This window comes from Hemicordylus capensis, chromosome 5 (genome assembly GCF_027244095.1).
Source record: "Hemicordylus capensis ecotype Gifberg chromosome 5, rHemCap1.1.pri, whole genome shotgun sequence".
In the NCBI taxonomy this organism is placed as follows: Eukaryota; Metazoa; Chordata; class Lepidosauria; order Squamata; family Cordylidae; genus Hemicordylus; species Hemicordylus capensis.
In genome coordinates this window covers 166,560,931-166,581,533 of record NC_069661.1, presented here as the reverse complement: position 1 = coordinate 166,581,533, position 20,603 = coordinate 166,560,931, and the positions used below count along the sequence as shown (strand labels likewise).

The window sequence follows — 20,603 nt, the reverse complement described above, 5'->3', positions numbered from 1 at the left end:
TGGATTTTGAGCTCCTTTAGAACAATTTTGTCATTATTTTTGCTATGTAAAGCATTGGTGAACTTTTTGTTGAAAGTGGTATATAAATAATACTTTTAATTCTGATATGCACATGTGCATTGAGAAAACACCGAAAAAAGCAATCTCTGCCCTGTACAGGTGTTATCAAAACTGGAGATGATGCACTTGTGCACAGCATCCCCAAGAACATACTCTCAAGCCATGTCCCCAAACTGACACACGAATTGTCCATTGTTACAGCTGCTGGTATCGCAGTATTCTGCATCATGGGGAGAATCTGCCCATGGGACAGCATTTGTTTCTTCAGACAAATGCTGTAACTGTGGACAGGGGGACAGGGCCTCTTATCGCATCTCACAAGTGTGATCTCAGAGACTCCATATGCAAGTCCAGTGTCCTCAGTTATGACAATGCCTGGACAGGGCCTATATGTATGATTGCATCGAGATTATTTTTGTACATTTGTACATGCGTTCTTGCACCATCCTTAAACACCCAAAAGAATTGTGATATATCTGTCTGGACAGCCACATCAAGTGAAATGTGCATATGTACAATGGACTGTACACTGTCCACAAATTTAAAAAAATTGTATAATAGATAACTCTTTGGTTTCACTTTGGAAGCAAAGCTGGGTCATTCAGAATTTTCCAACCCAGGGGGAAATTCAGATGAGGAAAGTTTCACAAGTGTCCCTATCATTGCAGGGGACTGAACACCCATGTCAAAAAGTAGTGCTGGTGATTAAACACAAGTGTCCTTTTTCTAGTGCCACCATTTCTATTAGGGACATGTGTGTACTATCAGAAAGGCATTTACTAGATAATTCTAATAACATTACTCATAATAAATATCTGGGTCTATGCTAATTTTGCAGTTAAGTTTCATTTTAGCTTTTAAACATTATTTTTTTATAAAACAATATGAAAACCACTTTTAATAAATGATAATTATATATAACTGGCTTCAGGATATTGATGTTATATCTTACTGTATTATATGCTGTCATCATCATCATCATCATCATCATCATCATCATCTGTGGAAGCCTTAAAGTACATTAATTGGAATGGGATATAAAAGAGAAATTCATACCACACCTCTTATACATGCTTTCAGAAAAAAAAATTCATGCTTCCAAATTGAAACACTTAAAATAACAGAGTAAATTATGCTCAAATATTTTTAAACATGTATGTTTACTCTTCTGTTTACCAGAGTAAGAAAAAAAAATATTCATCCATGGAAGAATTGAGTGAAAAGGTTAGAGGAAAATAGACCACATTAATTTGCAGGTTATTGTTTGTGAATGAAAGATTCCTTCAAAACGCTCCCATTGATCCCTACATTGCTTGGACCCAGCCCGTTAACTCTTTCATTTTTAAGGTATCCGCTTTGTGTTTAGAATATGGAGCAGAAACATTCCTACATGATGGTCCTTTCAGGACACCCCTGCCACTAGGAAAGAGATGTGCATCCTTTGGACGTTTAACTAACCATGACAATGTGGTATTGACTGAGAAATGTAGGAGAATTTGTACCAAGATGATAATGAGCTGCCAGGCTGAATCATTAGTGCCTATGCTCATTACAGAGTTTGGGATTAAAGTGGTGCAATTCACAAGATTCATAAACTCTAGTTAAAAGAAAAAGCGGCAGTGAAAGTAACAAAAGACACTGTTGTTCTTCTGGAGTCTTTAATAAGCAATTTAATCATGATGGGATTGTACCACCACTGATTATGCTTATTGGTTCCCCTAAAAATCAGCTTCATGTTTGAAAGGTGAAATAATATTGGTAGAAAAGGCACAGTAATCCCAGTTCTTGTTTTCATTGATGGTACAAAATATCTTATAGTGTATTCCTACTACTTGGTGTGTCACAGCAAATGAAAATTTTGACCATAATCCACCTTTTGGATGCCTGCCCAGCAGCAATCTTTTCAGAAGCTGAAAGGTGAATCTGAAAGGGACTAGGAGGCAGAACTCAAATCCAGACCTCCCTCTCCCAAGGATAACTTCCTAACTGTACAACTGTACAAGATCGCTTCATGGAGATGCACTCCTTTCCAGCAAAACACAATGGCTGGCATCCAGACTAAACTACTCAGTAGTAGTACTAAAGAGTTACTCTAAGGGGCTACTGAATTTCAGTAGGACTTTCTCTAGTAAATTTGTCAGCAAGCATCTGACAAATAAAATCAGCGATTTTATTCTGGGATTTGGTTTCTCCTCTCGTGTGCATACAAACACCGTATTTCAGCCAGAAAACGATGTACTCCTGGATACTCACAGGGTATACTCACAGAATTCAGGTGAGCAAACACTAATATAATGATCCAGTGGCTAAAGTTGGCTATACACTATGAATGTTGCTAAACCTAAATGATCACTATGAGCTAGTCAATTAATTTAAACATGCCTAGAATGCATAAACAAGACCATAGACAAAACTCCAGTGTTTCCCAACTACTTCAGAACTTCCACCTTCATTTATGTACATACTCACATGAACATACATACAGAGGAGAGCTGGTCTTGTGGTAGCAAACATGACTTGTTGCCTTAGCTAAGCAAGGTCTGCCCTAGTTGCATTTGAATGGGAGACCAGATGTAAGATAGTCCCCTCAGGATGGAGGGGAGAGCAGAAGGGATGGAGGGAAGAGCAGAAGGTTCCAAGTTCCCTCCCTGGCTTCTCCAAGAGAGGGCTGAGAGAGATTCCTGCCTGAAACCTTGGAGAAGCTGCTGCCAGTCTGTGTAGACAATACTGAGCTAGATAGACCAATGGCCTGACTCAGTATATGGCAGCTTCCTATGATCTCTATGAAACAATACATACAGCTGGTTCACAGCCTTGATTGTAACGGTTTCAACAACTGGACTCTGTTGGCAGGCTTCCCCTCAGAGGACACTCTTCATAGCAGTTGCAGAGGCCTCCTCTTCAGCATCAGCCTCCATGTAGCTGTTCCATGATGTAGATGCTTGATCCTCCTGCAGGATCAGAAGGTGAAGATCTCCTTCTATTCAGGCTTCCTTAGCTTTTCCACCAGATCTTCCTTACATGTCCAGGCAGTTTCTCTGTCTCTCAGTAATCAGGTGCTGTTGTTTTTACTACTCATGTTCTCTCAAAACTCTCAGAACGGCCATTCTCTCCCCTCCCCAGTATTCTCTTGTCCCCCTGGTAACCCACAGTTGTCACCAGGCTGCCACTTTGGTTCCACCCCTACTTCTACTCCCTGGCTTTTTTGCCCCCATCCCCCCACAACAGCCCCTACTGCCACTCTCTACTGCCACTGGTTTACTACAACAGCAATGGGGATCACAGCCCCTAGGTTATCACTTACCAGCACACAGCTGTTGAGGACCATGGTAGTCCAGCCAGGGGAAACAGTAGCCACAATGGCCTGCAACTGGGTAAGTTCCCACAGGAGTTGGGGTGGGAACTCCATGTCCTGTCAAAGGGCTTCAGACCCCTGCCTCAGGTCCTCCATCTCCCCCCAACAGCTGCCTGCTGCTCAACACTTCCTGCAGCCCAATCTGCTGCCCCTTCTGGAACAGCACAGAGCCCTGCTGCCCCACTCCATAGCCATCTTCCACAAATGGGCTATTTTGACATGCTCCTGCTCCATGTCCCCCTTGGCCACAGTATGGGGCAGGGGCTGTACAGACAGTCTGTGGGAGCAGGGTCATCAGATAAATCCACATCATCCCCTAGTGATCACTACTCTGGGACTGCATCCACCACCTCTGCCAGGGGAACAGTGCCCCCATTAAGTGTGGAGCATTCATTCACTTCCTCCTAGGAATTGTACTTAGCAGGTCTACCACAGGGGAACTCCTGAGGCAATGAGGAGAGTGTCAATGGTGGCCTGCCATTGCTTCTGCCTGATTACTTGGGCCAGCGACATCTGCAGGAAGGACATATCCGGTAAGGGTCTATAGCAACATGCAGTCACTACTCATTAGCTACCACCCATGGCAAGGCCCCTAGTGAACATCCAGACCCAGAGGCGTATCTAGGATGGGGCAGGCAGGGCATGTGCCCTGGGCGCCACCTCAAGGGGGGGTGCCATTTCTTAAAATTATTATTTTTTAAATGGCCATCAACAACAAAGTGGCCACTGCACATGCTCAAATGGCCTCTGTGAAGCCCTAGGCCATGCCAGGCCTCACAGAAGCCATTTGAGCATTCGCAGTGGCCATTTTGTTTTCAGAGGCCTTTTAAAAAAAAAAATAACACATGCTCAAATGGTCCCTGTGAGGCCCTAGAGGCCAGCAGGGTGAGAGGGAACCTTTACAGACTCCCCCACAGCCTTTAGGAAGCCCCCTAAGGGGCTAAAGGTTAAAAATAATAATATTTAATATAATATAAATCACTGCACACATATTCAGATTGGCACTATGTACAGAGAATCAGGGCTTGTGAATAATGAGCTGAAGCTTATGAGCTAGGATTGTATTCATTTGCTCTTACTTTGCTTCTTGTGATAAGTGAGTTAAATGTTATGTCTTAATAATATGGCTAGTAATGGTGAATTTGTCTTTGAATCAGTGTGAAATCTTTAGTATTAAGGCTCACTGGGAGTTTCTTGCTCTCTTTCTCTCATTTTAGCTGTCTTTCTGAAAGACTAGAATATATTCCAAGCAGTGACACAGTTTACTCTGCATATCCTTTAATTATTTTCAGAGTATCTGGGAAAAGTCCAATTCTCCATTTATTTTTAAAACTTATGTAATAGTGATGCTACAATGCATAGTAGAGAATTAGACAGGCACTTCTGTTTAGTTTTCCAAGTACACCTCCTTTGGGTATTTCATGAGCCCCAGCAGACTGAAATTTGTAGTTTCCCAGCATTTTTTGGTCTGGCTACGTCCACTGCTAAATAGTTTTTGAAATATGAAAAGATTAACGAGCTTGACTTGTATTTTTCAGCTGATATTATGGTAAAGTTATCTGAAAGATGGGTGTCAGATGTTTGGACAGGGGGCGCAATTTCAGTGCTTGCCCTAGGCGCTATTTTCCCTAGATACGCCTCTGTCCAGACCCATCCCTGGGGTCATCTGGTCTTATAGGTAATTGGAGCATATTGGGACAGAACACATACCACCACAGCATACATGAGGGCACAGGCAGAGGCAGAAAGCACAGGGCTGTTGTGGAGACAGGCCATGGTGAAACTCTTTTAAACAATGGAAGTAGCACTCCAGAAATCCCTGCACACTGCTTTAAGGAGTCTCACAACACTGAGGCTTCACTGCACAGGATGTCTGTCTTTTAAAAAACCTTTAACAATTTGTTTACATATTTTATTGTTTTAATAAAAAGTGGGTGTGTTTTTAAATTTTTTGTTAGCCACCTTGAACAGCTTTGTTGAACACTGGGACAGAATTTTTTTTTAAATAAACAAACACGATTAATGGACTAAGATTCCTTCAATCCAGTAATGACCTATATATTTTCCATTGGTACACATATATCTTAATTTAAACTTTGTTTTTAAAAGTCTTTAAACTATGTACTGAACAGTTGCTGTGCACATGCATTTCTGGATGATTGCAATGAAGAGTGGAATTGCTAAATTAGCAACTGTGTAAAGCCTGAAATGATGATTTGACAAGAAGATGCTGAAGAAAAGTTTAATGAAAATGAAGTGCTTTGGCATGAGCAGGTTCTAAAGAAAACCAGAATTAACAGTGTACCAGTGCGAGCAGAAAAAAACCAATGACCATTGTGGACCAAACATGCATTGTGGTTCACCCAAAAACAACGCAGATTTTGGTAAGACTTTTGGCATTCAACACATATTTTGCCAGAATTTTCAGACTAAACTTCAGGACTTGCAGAGTTAAATGTGAATACCACTAATTGTGAATTTCAGCAGTGGCACTAATAACGTGCATTGTACAATCCATGTAAATCTAAAATGACAAGACCCTAGAAAAACAAACAAAAGGTTCTGCCAGTTGTCCTCAGTCACTATTTTTCTGTTAATTTCTCTCTCTCTCTCTCTCTCTTTTCCTTTGAAGAAGTTGTCCCAGAAAACTATGTGGCATCTGTGGATTAAATATATAACAATTAGAGTGTTACTGATTGTTGTTGATGGGAAAAAAATTATGCAGACACGAGCGCCATTGTTTCCCAACAAACCTTTTGTGGTGTTTTGGAATGCTCCTACTGAACAGTGCAGACTGCGCTACAAGGTGGATTTAGATCTCAAGATTTTTGACATTATATCAAATGCCAATGAGACGCTGAGTGGGTCCACTGTGACAATATTTTATTACACTCATTTGGGGTATTATCCCTATGTTGATGACAATAATGATTCCATCAATGGAGGAATCCCACAGAACCAGAGTCTGTTTAGGCACCTCACCAAAGCCAAGTCTGATATCGACCATGCCATACCTATGAAGAAGTTCCATGGACTTGGAGTCATTGACTGGGAAAACTGGAGACCCCAGTGGGATAGGAACTGGGGTCAGAAAGCCATTTACAAAAACAAGTCGCTTGAGCTTGTTAGAAAGCTACATCCTCAGTGGCCTGAAGAAACAATCAAGAAGGTTGCTAAGGAAGAATTCGAAAATGCTGGGAAAAGTTTCATGAACAGCACTCTTTTTCTAGCTCAACATATGAGACCAAATGGACTCTGGGGTTACTATCTGTTCCCAGATTGCTATAATTATTACAAGGAAAATCCACACACATACACAGGCAAATGTCCAGATGTCGCATCTTCACGTAATGATCGTCTGCTATGGCTGTGGAAACAAAGTACTGCCCTTTATCCTTCCATATATCTCAATTACACTCTGAAGTCAAGCCCAAATGCTTTGAAGTTTGTACACTATCGGGTTAAGGAGGCATTACGCATTGCCTCAATTGCTAGAAAGGACTATGCCTTGCCTGTTTTTGTTTACTCTAGGCCATTTTATGCCTATTCATTATATGAACTGACAGAGGTAAGATGTTAGCATCTCATAACCTCCTAGAACCAGCTCATAGCTGACTGTTTTGTACATTTATTTGACAGTATGAGGAGTCTGCTTGCATGAGCTGTGAGTAAAAGGGGCTCTGGGAGTAAGGGGTGCTGTGAGTAAAAGGGCTCTGGAGCCAGAAATCCCTGCTCTGGAAGCTGAACTGCAATCTTCTGTGACTGCTCGCATAAGCTGTTAAATGCATAAAAGAGCAGGTAGAGGTAACATATGAACCCGCTCATAGGGGATGGGGTTTATTAAAATTGTGCCCTTGTACAGCTCAACTGGCAAAGTGTTAATGTCTCATCTAAAAATGCTCAATAGCCACACAATATTGTACGCTCCATAGCTCAATAGCCTCACAATAGTTTGGACACTCCGCATGTGCGGAGACCATGTGCATGGTCAGCAACAGCATGCTGACCACTCAAATGACCATGCAAATTATGCAGTGGTAATTTGAATTATTATTATTATACAATAATGCATACTATTTGTAAACGAGTGTATTTTTACAGTCCAGTGTCATAGCCAGTTAGAACCGAACTCCCCCCCCCCCCAAATGCAGCCATGCAGGGAAGGAGGGCAGATTTGCTTGCAACAGACACATGCTGAAGAGGGTTATAATCCTTCCCACCTGTACTGTTCATCCCATCAAAATCTGACCCCATCCCCAGATTACTGTTTGTCCTGTGGGAGGTGAAAAAAAATAAATCCAAGTACCTGTATTCCTTCTCTCATGGGCTAACAGCAGAGGGGATGGGAGTGAGGGGAAGAGGTGATTTATTGTATCACTTCAGTGAGAACTAGGCCTTAACAGTTCTGCATTTATTTATCCAAATAAATGCAGAGTGTGCCAGCTGTATTTGTTGTGTCTGATCAAAGAGGTTTTACAGGTTGATCAGTGGCCCATGTGGGCAGAATGGGGTGGGGGTGGGGGGTGGGGATAAATGAGCTGCAAATTTGTGGATTGTTCCCACTCACCTCTTCCTCCCTGGCTACCTTGTTTCTCCTCACTTTCCCTGCCACCATGTTAACCCCAGGTGCACAGGCTGCTCATTTGCCCGGATTGAGAAACAAGGCAAATGAGTAGCCTGTGTGCCTGGGGTTAGCATGATGGCCACGACTACCATGGTCACATTTTGAATTACAAAGACAAAAACCAATTAACTAGTGCAAAAGGAAAGAAAGATATGCCTTACAGTTCCATATGTGATAGTGAAAATCAGGGATGCCTTCATTATTCCTGGTGTGTGTGTGTGTATGCAGAGTTGTGGTGGCCGATTAGGGTGGCGCCGGGTGTGTGTGGCAGCAACGAGAGGCACCTTTCAAAGTAAAGTCAAAGGTGCTTACCAGTGGTACTGTGGCATCTGCAAGCAGCCTCGAGCAGCAGCACTCCACCCGGCATCCCATGCAGCGGCATGGCTCGGGCACTCACCTGGCCTCTGCACGTGCATGGAGGCCATTAGCAAGCTCAGAGACACCATGCTGACCACACAAATGGCCTCTACACATGAACAGAGGCCGGGTGAGTGCCAGAACCGTACCACCGCTTGGTATGCCAAGAGGAGCACTGCTGTGGGTGAGGTGGTACTGCTGGTAAGCACCTTCTACTTTACATTTCTATGTGCCTTTCGCCGCCACCCTGGCGTGCCCTCACTGGCCACCACTCTTGTAGAATATGAAAAAACACAGATTCCACATTCTGTCACTTATGCCCACCTAGGGCATTTCCACATTCCTGCATACAAATGCCTAGATTTCAGCACTATATTCAGAAACCTATATTCATGATAGCTTCAATTCAGCACTGGTAGTGCCATATCCTATAGCTTCATCATGGAGAGTGAAGGTAGCCTTACTGTAAAGTGATACGCTTGCTGCTGTTCACATTTATTGTGCTATAACCTGATAATTGTGATAGGTATCATCCTAGATCCTGCCATGATTGTTTTTGCTTAGACTAGACAAAGATAATAGGTTTGTTTGTATGTGTGTGTTGAGTGTTGATGTTGGTATGGAAGAGGCATTGTCTATACACTCATCAGAGAGATCTTGGGGTCATGGTGGACAGCTCATTGAAAGTGTCGGCTCAATGCGTGGTAGCTGTGATGAAGGCTAATTCCATGCTAGGAATCATTAGGAAGGGGATTGAAATAAAAATGGTAATATTATAATGTCCTTATACAGATCTATGGTTGGCCACATCTAGAGTACTGTGTACAGTTTTGGTCACCATATCTTAAGAAGGATATTGTAGAACTGGAAAAGGTGCAGAAGAGGGCAACCAAGATGATCAAGGGTTAGGAGCAGCTTCCTTATGAAGCTAGTCTACAGCATCTGGGGCTCTTTGCTTTGGAAAAGAGGCAACTAAGGTGAGACATGATCGAGATGTATAAAATTATGCATGGAGTGGAGAGGCTGGACAGAGAATTTTTTCTCCCTCTCTCACACCACTAGAACCAGGGGTCACCCCATGAAATGGAAGGTCAGGAAATTTAGGACCAACAAAAGGAAGTACTTTTACAAACAGTGCATAATTTATCTATGGAACTCTTTGCCATGGGATGTGGTGATGGCCACTAGATTGGATGGCTTTAAAAGGGGCTTAGACAAACTCATGGTGGACAGGTCTATCCATGGCTACTAGTTTGGTGGCTGTGGGCCATCTCCAGCCTCAGAGGCATGATGCCTCTTAAGACCAGTTGCAGGGACGCAACTGCAGGAGAGAGGGTATGCACATTACTCTTACTTGTGGGCTCTCCAGAGGCATCTGGTGAGCCACTGTGTGAACCAGGATGCTGGACTAGATGAACCTTGGGCCTGATCCAGCAGGGCTGGCATAAGAACATAAGAACAGACTTATTGGATCAGGCTCAAAGCTCATCTAGTCCAGTATCCTGTGGCCCACCAGATGCCTCTGAGTCCACAGGCAAGAGGTGAGGACTTGCCCCTTCTTATGCTGTTGCTCCCCTATAACTAGAAGTTAGAGGTATCTTGCCTCTAAAGCTGGAGGTGGCCTTCAGCTGGACATCTCTGGTAAACAAGTCTTGCAAGGGATTTTTGGTAGTGCTTCAAATACTTCTAAAACCTGTTTGATCTGATGTGTCGGTGGGACAACAACAACAAAAAATGGGTGTATATATCATTGGCAATGGTTCCCCTGCTTTGGCTCTTTGTTCACGGGGCATGATGCTCTATTATATTATGTATGTCTGTTCCTTTTCCCCCCAGGATGACTTGGTGCACACGATTGGTGAAAGTGCTGCATTGGGGGCAGCAGGAGTTGTCCTTTGGGGAAGCTTGCATTATGCCAACTCCAGTGTAAGTGAGTTTGGGTTAAGAAATGTCCATGAATTAAACTTTACAAGAGGTCTTATAACACTCAGGACCACCACCCACCAAAGTCAACTATGACTTAGCATATCTCTGAATAAACGTTACTATGGACTGAAGTTTTATAGTAAATACTAGTTCAAATAATCTTGGAAGTAGCTGTGCTACATAGCCTATATGGAGTAATAATGTTATGTTTTCCAGGAACCATTACAAAGAAATAATAGGCCTGTTCACACTAGGGATGTGCACGAAGTAGATTTTGTGTTCTGTTTCGAGCTTGAAATGAAATGCAAATGGCCAAAACATTCTGTCGAATCAACTGGTATGACTGGTTGTTTCGACAGAACAAACCCAAAAGGTTTCGAGTGTTCTAGCCATAGGGAACAAGAGGGAAACTTGAAATACCCAATTGTTCCACGTTGGTAGCTCCTAGGGACACCAAAGTAGGTTGGGTGGTATGGCATGATGGGTGGACACCTTCATTTTTAATCTTTTCCCCAAACTCCCATAGGATTCTATGAGGATTTGGGGGAAAGTTTAAACATTTATTTAAAAAATGTCTGCTTGCCCATTTCTTTTGTTGGTTGGGTGGTAGATATCGCTCCCATCATGCCCTGTACACAACCCACTTCAGTATCCCTAGGAGCTACACATGGGGAACAATGGGGTCTTTCGAGTTTCCTCATTGTTCCTTATGGCTGGAACAAGCTGCACGCACAGAGTGCAATGCATTTTGCAACCCTGCCTTGAAAAACACTGCAGAAGCACACAGTAAAAGGGAATTTGTCCCGCCCAACACAGAACACAAATTTCAACACAGTACAAAAATGGTCAAAGAAGAATCACAGTGCCTGCACTGCAGTAACATCATTGGCAAAAGTTGCTCTCTCACACATAATTATGGGTCCTTACTTCCTAGCATTGCAACAGCTGCCAGAGCAGCTCCTTTAGCAGCACGCATAGCCATAAGCTCACCTAGAGCAACTTCAGCCACATTTTGGCTCAGTACACCTTGTAATGTCCCCTGCTAACTTGGCAAAGAGGCACCTTTTAATGTGGTGACTCTCTTTATTTAGCAGGGGGAGAGTAACTGGCCCTATCCACCCCCAGAACAGTACTTCCAGTGCCTGTTGCTGGTGTATATCTTATGTTTCTTTTTAGATTGTGAGCCCTTTGGGGACAGGGAGCCGTCTTATTTATTTATTTGTTATTTCTCTGTGTAAACCGCCCTGAGCCATTTTTAGAAGGGTGGTATAGAAATCAGATTAATAATAATAATAATAATAATGCAGCTTGCAGAGCAGATCAGAGCAGTAAGTGAAGCACAAGTGTCTCAAGGGCAGACATGGAAATCATCACAGCAATCACCAGGAATATTACACACACACACCCACACCCACACACACACACCTGTCACTACCCATTTCTCACCAGAACAATATCTCACAAACAAAACAAACCACAACTCAAGGAAAGCAGGCACCTAAATTCCACCTTTGTCAATCAGAGATCCAGCAAAACAGATAGTTTATCGCAGCAATGACGCAGCATATTATACTGCTGTGCTGAACAAAACACAAAATCAAACCTTCCTTGATTCCTTCCTCCTCTCCTCCTGATGTATCCTCTTCAAGAGAGGCACACTGTAAGGGCTATCTCTGCCCACCTCCATGACAACACTTGATTTGTATGCTAACAAACAAACCAACAAACCAAGAAGCAAGGAGACTGCAAGCCAATCGGAAGCCAGTGCCAAAAAATCAATCAGCAAGGGAAAAACAGGTATCCAAAATGCCATTTGGAATATCAAAATGTTTCTTTTGAAATGGGGGTTGTTCTGCTCCAAGCTTGAAACAGGCCCTTTATTTAAAGGGTGTTCTGTTTCAAGTTTGAAACACTCAAAATGGCACATTTTGAGTTGGAATGTTTTGCTGTTGGAATGTTCTGCACATCCCTAGTTCACACAATTGCTTGAATCCAGGTTTAATGTGGGTTACCAACATTGAGATGATTCTATGAACCCATGCCAAGGGAGTTTATGGCCTGATATTCCCACTTTGGCATGGTGTTGTGAGCCAAGCCTGATTCACACTCTGTGTATGCTCGGGAGGTAGCAATGAGAATGAGGCTACTTCACTTTAGCCACAAACTGGCATAGTTCTGTGATAGGGTAACCATGTGTGATCTGGAAATGCAAGTAGGAGGGAAGACAGCCACACTTATAAAGTTTCAATGGGCTTTATTAAGGCAATGGTGCTGATCAGGTAAGTCAAACAGGTCAATAAGATCACTCAGGTTTCTCAATAGTGCAATTAAGCAAACCAATTACATCAATAATGTTTCCCAGTGTAGTGTAGTATTTCTTAACTAATGAATATGTTGGTTGCATGTGGTTTCAATGTTAACTAACTAGTAATCTAACAGAGAAAATGGAAAGGATAGAGAGCGGCGGCGGCGGGGTGTGTGTGCGTTGCTAGGAGCAGGGTGGCAGAATGCCAGAGTTTTAGTAGAGAAAAAGGGTGAATTGTCTTCCAGGACAACATGGTACCAAGTCTCGTTGTGGTTCATAGGTGTGAGCATTGCTTGGATTCGAGGCTGGAGCAGACAGGCTTCAAGCAGGCATAGTGAGCAAAAGGTTGCTGAAGCCATGTCTAAAAGCTGCTTCTTATAGTCGTTCAATCCGTAGATCTAGACATTGGGTTCTTTCAAAAATGGCAATGTCCGTCATGCCTCTAAAAAGTGTCAATTAACTTGTGTCAGAAAAACCTGCTCACTCAGGACAATTGTTTGTTTGCCAGAGCTGATTTCAGCAGATTGAGAGCCATTTCCTGCATGCTCTTATCAGAAAGGAATTGTTTCTTCTTGTGTTCTCAAGACAATCTGCATTTCTGAGCTTTGCAGATTTGCCTCTGCTGCGTGAACAAAACTTGCCCCAAAGATGTCAAAATATAAAGGGAAAAATACCAATCCTATATGTGAGAAACATCAATCTAAGTAATGTGTGTGTGTGTGTGTGTGTGTGTGTGTGTGTGTAAATATACTTAGTGTTCATTTCTAAAATCATTCCAAAGTGATTTCATGGGAATATATGTGAAACAAGAAATCAATGGTGACAATTGTAGCAAAACATAGCAAGCTGCATGAAAAGTAGGATTACTCCTACTTTTCCCAAGGCAATTCACAGTTGTAACACAGGAGAGGCAATTTGGCCTGTTTCCCAGGAATTAACCAGTTCACTCAGGAGTTCACTGATGCCTGGCAGGGAATCTTTCACTGAAATAATGATTTCAGACACAGGCCTGAGCCTGGCCTTTTGGGACCTTCAACTCCTGCCAATTGGGGTGATCTGGGTCACAACAATGGGTAACCTAGATTCAAATGATTGTGTGAACAAGCTAAGATCTAACAATACAGCTAATCTGTCTGTGAACCAGAAAGCTGTGCATATAATGGAGTCATATGTCTAATTCATCTTTGCAGAAGTAGTTCCCTAAGTGGCTTGCTGATGTGAATCCCCAAACCACATTTTAAACCTATTTGAATATGACAACAAGCTTGGGGGGGTCAATTCTGAGTTGCTGCTAGGGAAACCTCGGTACATGCATATGGTTCTTGTCGACCATGAGACCTGGGGATTACGACATAGATATATGACACAAAATGAAAAACACATAGGCATCTAAAACTCTGTGCTGAAAAATCCAAATCCAAATTCTGATCCTTTAGTTCTGCATAAAAGATACATTCCAATAAAAGTGCTCACTGAGCACAGACAATTCTGGATGTAAAATTTGGTTCCCACCATACCTTGTCATTAGTTATTTTTGCCAGATTTTGGATGGAGCAAGCTGAGTAAAAACAAACAGAGATAAAAGAGCCCTGCTATTGAAAGGACAAGGAGAGAAGTTCTTGTACTGGGAACATTGGAAGATCCACTTGGATCTTCCTTACACACATATTTTCTGGTAATTCTCCATAACATGAGATCTAGAAAAAGAGAAAAGAATGGCCAATTTCCTTGAGAGACCAAAGAACTTCTAAGCTCTTCTTAGAATGTTCAAAACCTAGGTACAGTGTTTCAGGTACAAGTAGATGGGAGTGCACTGGCCCAGGCATAGGAGGGTGGGCATGTGGGGTAGGGTGTCCCCATCACTCACCTGCCCTGTTGCTGCCACTTGCCACTCTTGCAGTGCCAGCAGGGTGGGAGAGTGAGTGGCAAAGTGTCGCCCACACCTGCACACCCTCATTGACACTGCTACCCTCTGTATATTGATGATGGTGCAAGGGTGGGCAGGTGGGTGCAGTGTCACACCGAGGCAAATTGGGCACCTGGACTACCCCCGCCGTGAGGCCCTCCACCGCTGCTGTGAGTCCCCTGCTGCCGCCGCGAGCCTCCTCCCACTGCCATTGCCTCCATGAGGCTGAACCAGTGACCCTTGCACAGACAGTCATTCCAGCAGTCGCTCCCACTCCACCAGCAGATGGAAGGAGGAACCGGTGGAGTCCAGAGCGGTGTCCTACATACTCAAGTTCCTCCTCACAACAACCCTGTGGAGTAGGTCAGGCTGAGAGAGAAGTGACGGGCCCAGAGTCACCCAGCAAGTCTCATGGCTGAATGGAGATTTGAACTCAGGTCTCCCCGGTCCCCAGTACAGCAGTTTAATCACTACACCACGCTGCAGGCAAGGGCAGCTTCAGGCAAGGGCAGGGACACTCCTGCTCTTGTCCATGACTTGCAGGGGACAGGAAGGAGCACAAAAATCCCCATTCAGCCATGATACTTGCTGGGTGACTCTGGGCCAGTCACTTTACTCTCAGCTTGACCTACTCCACAGGGTTGTTGTGAGGAGGAACTTGAGTGTGTAGTGCACTGCTCTGGGCTCCTTGGAGGAAGAGTGGGATATTCTATATTATTAACTCTTCTAGATGGGGCCTGCGGGGCGGCTAGAAAGCAGTTTGACAGTTGGATTGGGGGCTCTGTGAAGCGGCAGGAAGCTCAGAGGCTGTCAGGTGAGCAGGCGACAGTCCCTGGCAGTGGCAGGGGGAAGCAAGGACTGCGAGACAGAGATAGAAAGATGGAGGACAGAGAGCACGAGCACGAGACTTGTGGGAGTGGTGAGAGACTTGCAGGGGCGAGCGGGGGGGTGAGCAGGGGGCGAGCGCGAGTGAGAGCATTGTGGGAGTGGTGAGAGACTTGCGGGGGCCAAGGGGGGGTGAGAGCGAGCGAGAGCGTTGCGGGAGTGGTGAGAGACTTGCGGGGGCCAAGGGGGGGTGAGAGCGAGCGAGAGCGTTGCGAGAGTGGCGCGAGACTTGTGGGGGCGAGCGGGGGTGGCGAGAGCGAGCGAGAGCGTTGCGGGGGTGCAGTACCACATGCTCAGTGCAAGACCACATAGATGCTCTGTGCAGGGTCAGCTAGTAAAATGTAAAATGAATGAATAGTATGACATGTGTCTGTGCAACTATTCCCCTTAGGGGATAGGGCTGCTATAGGAAGAAGGATTTGAGCTCCCTGCCTGGCATCTCCAGGTTGGGCTGAGTGGGAATCCTGCCTGAGAGCCTCGGGAAGCCACTGCCAGTCTGTGTCAACAGGACTAAGACAGTACTAAGCTGGATGGACTAATGGTCTGACTCAGTGGAAGGCAGCTTCCTATGTTCATATTTTCCCTTGGGCTCATTTGCAAGGTGCCTGCCACTTTAAGGACGCTCAGTGCTCTTTGCCAGACAGGCTTTCCCCAAACAAACTTCTGCTGTGCTTTGCAGCCCACTCTGTTATCCAGTCTCTATGGTATGGGAGGGAGCCTCAAGCAGCGTTCCACAGCGTTCCGTGGCTCCACACGGGCACTGGGAGGGGGTAGGCAACCTCCCCTGCTTGCTGAACCTGGTTTTAGAGGAGGGGCTGGGAACTGGGTGACCCTCTTTTGACAGAGCCCTGTTTGGGAGTTTGTTGAGGTTCCACACGATAGTGCTAACCCCGCCTTCAGACCTCAAGCCCTGTTTTTGCTGGTCGTGAGAATAGCTGCATTCTGTAGCTCATTTGTGGGGGGCAAGGGGCCAAACCCACCATTTTTCATGAAAAAATGGTGGATTTGGGTCTTTTGGAGCAGCAGCATTGCTGCACACATGGAGACCTGCGGAGCATGATACAGTACTTTATTTCAATTATTTCCACCATTTTAAGCCCTTTCCCCCAGTCTCCAGTAAACTACCCCCCCGCCCCCGATTCCCATTGCCTCAGTGCCTCATTATCCACAGTCTCGTTATCCAGGGTTGTAGTATAGAATGGAACCCCAGTGGATAACGAGGTCCTCCTGTACTATGCCCCACCCCCTGGTATTCCCAAGTTTAGCATTTGTCTGAGGAGGGCATCACTGAAACCAGAGACCAGTGTTTCCTGTAACAGGCATTCTCAGATGTTGTTGACTACAATTCCCATCACCCCCCCAGTCAAAGATCATTACAGCTGGGGATTATGGAATTTGTAGTCAACAACATCTAGGAATCCCTGTTGCAAGAGCCACTGCCAGTGACATTTCCTTTGCAGAGTTGCGAACCCTGGAATAGGAACATAGGAACATAGGACACTGCCATATACTGAGTCAGACCATTGGTCCATCTAGCTCAGTATTGTCTTCACAGACTGGCAGCGGCTTCTCCAAGGTTGCAGGCAGGAATCTCTCTCAGCCCTATCTTGGAGAAGCCGGGGGGGAACTTGAAACCTTCTGCTCTTCCCAGAGCGGCTTCATCCCCTGAGGGGAATATCTTGCAGCGCTCACACATCAAGTCTCCCATTCATATGCAACCAGGGCAGACCCTGCTTAGCTATGGGGACAAGTCATGCTTGTTACTACAAGACCAGCTCTCCATATGCCCAGAGTTCCATATTGTATGCAAAACTGTCCTCAGTTTCAGTGCTGCCCTTCTCAGACAAACATGGTCCTGGGGAGTGGTGCCAGGGGGCATGGCAAGCTGGCACATTCTCATTCATCGTCTACCCTGTTACAACATACTTAGATTTAGAATGTTTGAAGAGGGCTCTAGAGTTGGCATACTTGTGGCCAAGCAGATTTCTTGATTTCTTAAATCTTCTGACCAATAGTTGTGCTCCTGGTTTAGATTCACTGTCAGTTACTCCATAACCTGTTGTTGTCTTTCCCCTTTTCTTTTAGGAAAACTGTTTAACTGTGAAAAAATACATAAATGGCCCCTTGGGACATTATGTCATTAATGTGACCTCTGCAGCCAAGCTCTGCAGCAAAGTTCTTTGCAAGAAGAATGGAAGATGCATTCGCAAAATCAGTGACTCAAACACCCATCTGCACTTGTCTCCGCAGAGTTTTAAGATTCGGCTCAATTTTTCTAAAAAGGGGAACAAAGTTGATGTGAGAGGAAATCTGAAAAAGGAGGATGAAAAGGTCATGAGAGAGAAATTCATATGCCAATGTTACCAGGGTTGGACTGGGATGTTTTGTGAAATGCCTGATTCTAGTAATTCCATTACCAAACTCTTGATAAGAGATGGCACACCAGTCTAATTTTAGGCAAATGTTGGCCAGCATTGATTGATTAGTTGCTTAATACAAAGCAAACTAACTACCCGATAACCAAAATACATTAATCAATCTTTTTACTCTAATATCAGCAATTCATAATGTTACCAGAATTGCATAGTAGTCTTGAGTGGCCATTGTTCCTGGTCTGGGTAGCAAATCCTCTCAGGTGTGTGGGGCAAGTTGATACAACCAGTAGCTGATCCTCAATCTTCAGGGTGTCAAACATTTCCAAAGATCTTTTTAAGAGTTCTTTTATACTTTTCTACACAAAGCTAATATGCAAAGCTGATACATCTTGGCTGCTATCCAGGATTTTTAACAGCCTGCATGTATGTTCAGGGCTTGAGACTTCTACACAGCTAGATTATCTGATATTTGGAGAGTTGGGTCATTTTACCTGGTGTGGTTTCCAATCTCAGGTCATCCTTGTTCTTTTGCTGGCATTCTCATGTTCACTGGATAAAAAAACAAGGAAAGGATATCTCTTATTTATCTGTTTCTTTGTAGAAGCTTTACTAAAAACGTGATTTTTATGGAGTTTTATTGTATTTCAATTTTTGTAAACCATCTTGGGGTGAGTTTTATGAAATGGGGTATAGACACAAATTATAAATAAATAAAATATATCAATTTCTGTTTCCTGGGTTTTAGCCTGAAAACTATTTTAATAAAGGATTTGTATTACAACAGAAAATATTGTAGGTTTGCACCTCCTGGATCCTAAACTTAGAGCCTTATCTGGGCCAATCATATAATCCATGGCTGTTGGTAGCAGCTGGCAGTTTCCACTGAAGTATAGATTTTCACTAGATCCCACTTCTTGATTTTTCCTGTATTAAAAATTAAACAAATCACTAAACTTCCACCAGTGTACCACCCAATTTTGGAAAGAATTCAATCCCAAGGGGTTAATTCTTTGTTCTGAGAAGCAGCCAAAGGAATGTATCCTTTTGGTTGTTCTGTTGTAAATAGATTTTCAACAGTATTTCCATTCCATATTCTGTGTCCCATGTCCACATTTTTATTGCAGCCTGAAAGATCTAATTTCTATGGCTTACTACATTTCATGAAGTTTCATTAAGCTGACAAGAGCTTCAACATTTTTCAAAATTCAGAATTCAATTTATATTGGAAATCCTAGTCTTTCCCTTTAGGAATCCACGGGTTTCTTTGAAGCAAGTCAGTGCTTCCTGCCATGATCTATCCTACATGCCTATCTATCTTTCATGCCATGATCTATCCTACAGCATTTCTGGAAACATTGAGGAATAGTGTCTCTGAGCAAACACAGAGTATCTTTTTACCTTAAGAATATCTGCCTGGTCGAGCATTCAGGACATTGTCCTTCTTTCACAAGTACACAGTCTGGTGGAATGCATCTGAATGAAGACATTATTCCAATGACTTTAGGTGCCTCTGATTCTCTTAGCACCCATTCTAACAGTGCCATCCTATCCTCCCAACTAGACTATAAGACAAGAGGTGTGCTAGCAGACCTGGAAGACACACCACCCTTGAGGATCTCTGCTGGTGTAGTGATACCTGTATGTCAGTGGGTTGGTACTGCTAGTTACACAGGTATAACCTCAACACCCGTGCAATTCAGCCAGCACAGGCACCAAATGTAGAGGCATCTGGGGTATTGTAGGGAAGAGGCAGGACAGTCAAGATCCTATACTCCCTCAGACATCAGCTTTCCTCATTATGCCAGTGAAAGAAATGGTATAGGCTAAAACACTCCTATTGAAATCAATGTACAGCTCAAAACTATTGCTTTCCACCTTATCCTGCATCATCTCCACAGTGATGATGAAGCCAATCACAGCACACCAGGAGCAGTAGTATAAATACTCTAGATAGAACACACATCTCAGACATTAGGACATGTGGCATGATGGAATTATGTTTATTTAATATTTAAATCCCATCTTTCTATTGCATATGACAATGTCCGATACAGCTCACAATCTACATACATTAAAATCAAATATTATACAAATGCAACATAAGCACTTGCAAAGAAAGAAAGCAGTTAACAACACAGGAGTTGAGGGTTCAGAGGTCAAGCAGGCCCATAGGCCCGCTTGAGTGAAATAGTTTTTACCTGATGCTGAAGAACTTAATAATTATTGAAAAAGGAAGAACTCTTTAGAGGGTATACATATGTAAATTTAAACACTCAGAAGTACATTTAACTTTGAAAGGAAAAGTGTAATTTACCATAGTTTTACTTGAAAATTGCAGGTTATTACGGAGGAAATAATTTGGATAGTATGTAGTTCCTTTGTTATAATTCTGAAGAACATATGGCATGGTATTTGTTTAATAGATAAACATTAAAAAATAAGAGTAAATTGGTACTCTAGAATGTTTAAAATGCAGACATCTAGGTTCAAATTCCTTCTCAGCCTAAGGGTGACCCGAAGCCAATCTCTATATAACTTAGTAAAACAGGGTTGCACAGCCCTCAGGGATATATTTTGGGGTAACACAGAGCACAGTTTATGAGCATAAACAGCCAAAATGCATTCCTGCCCTCCCTGCTGCATACTCAATGCTTGATGCAGCTAGGAAAGCTTTCTGCCGTGGGGCTGTGTCTTCTTGGTGCATCTATGAGGCACTGCTCCAGATGTCAGCTGGTATTTATTCCCTGGTCTATGATTTTCATCCAAAGTTAGCAGTTTCTCCCCTCTATGGGCTCATTTTACAATGCTTA

General features: G+C 43.6%; 1 protein-coding gene across 1 annotated transcript; it reads left to right on the top strand.

Moving 5' to 3' along the window:
* Positions 1–6,065: 6,065 nt before the first annotated feature.
* Positions 6,066–18,447, top strand: LOC128327374 (hyaluronidase-1-like). The gene is made up of 3 exons (XM_053256160.1): positions 6,066–6,983; positions 10,233–10,322; positions 17,504–18,447. Exons 1-3 carry the CDS (start codon positions 6,066–6,068, stop codon positions 17,867–17,869), a joined length of 1,374 nt encoding a protein of 457 aa, XP_053112135.1. The 3' UTR covers positions 17,870–18,447.
* Positions 18,448–20,603: the final 2,156 nt, after the last annotated feature.

Excerpts from the sequence above, each read along its gene's own strand:
- LOC128327374 (XM_053256160.1), top strand. The coding sequence starts at position 6,066 with ATGTGGCATCTGTGGATTAAATATATAACAATTAGAGTGTTACTGATT. Across the intron at positions 6,984-10,232 it reads CATTATATGAACTGACAGAG|GATGACTTGGTGCACACGAT; the intron begins GTAAGATGTTAG and ends TTTTCCCCCCAG. Across the intron at positions 10,323-17,503 it reads TGCATTATGCCAACTCCAGT|GAAAACTGTTTAACTGTGAA; the intron begins GTAAGTGAGTTT and ends CTTTTCTTTTAG.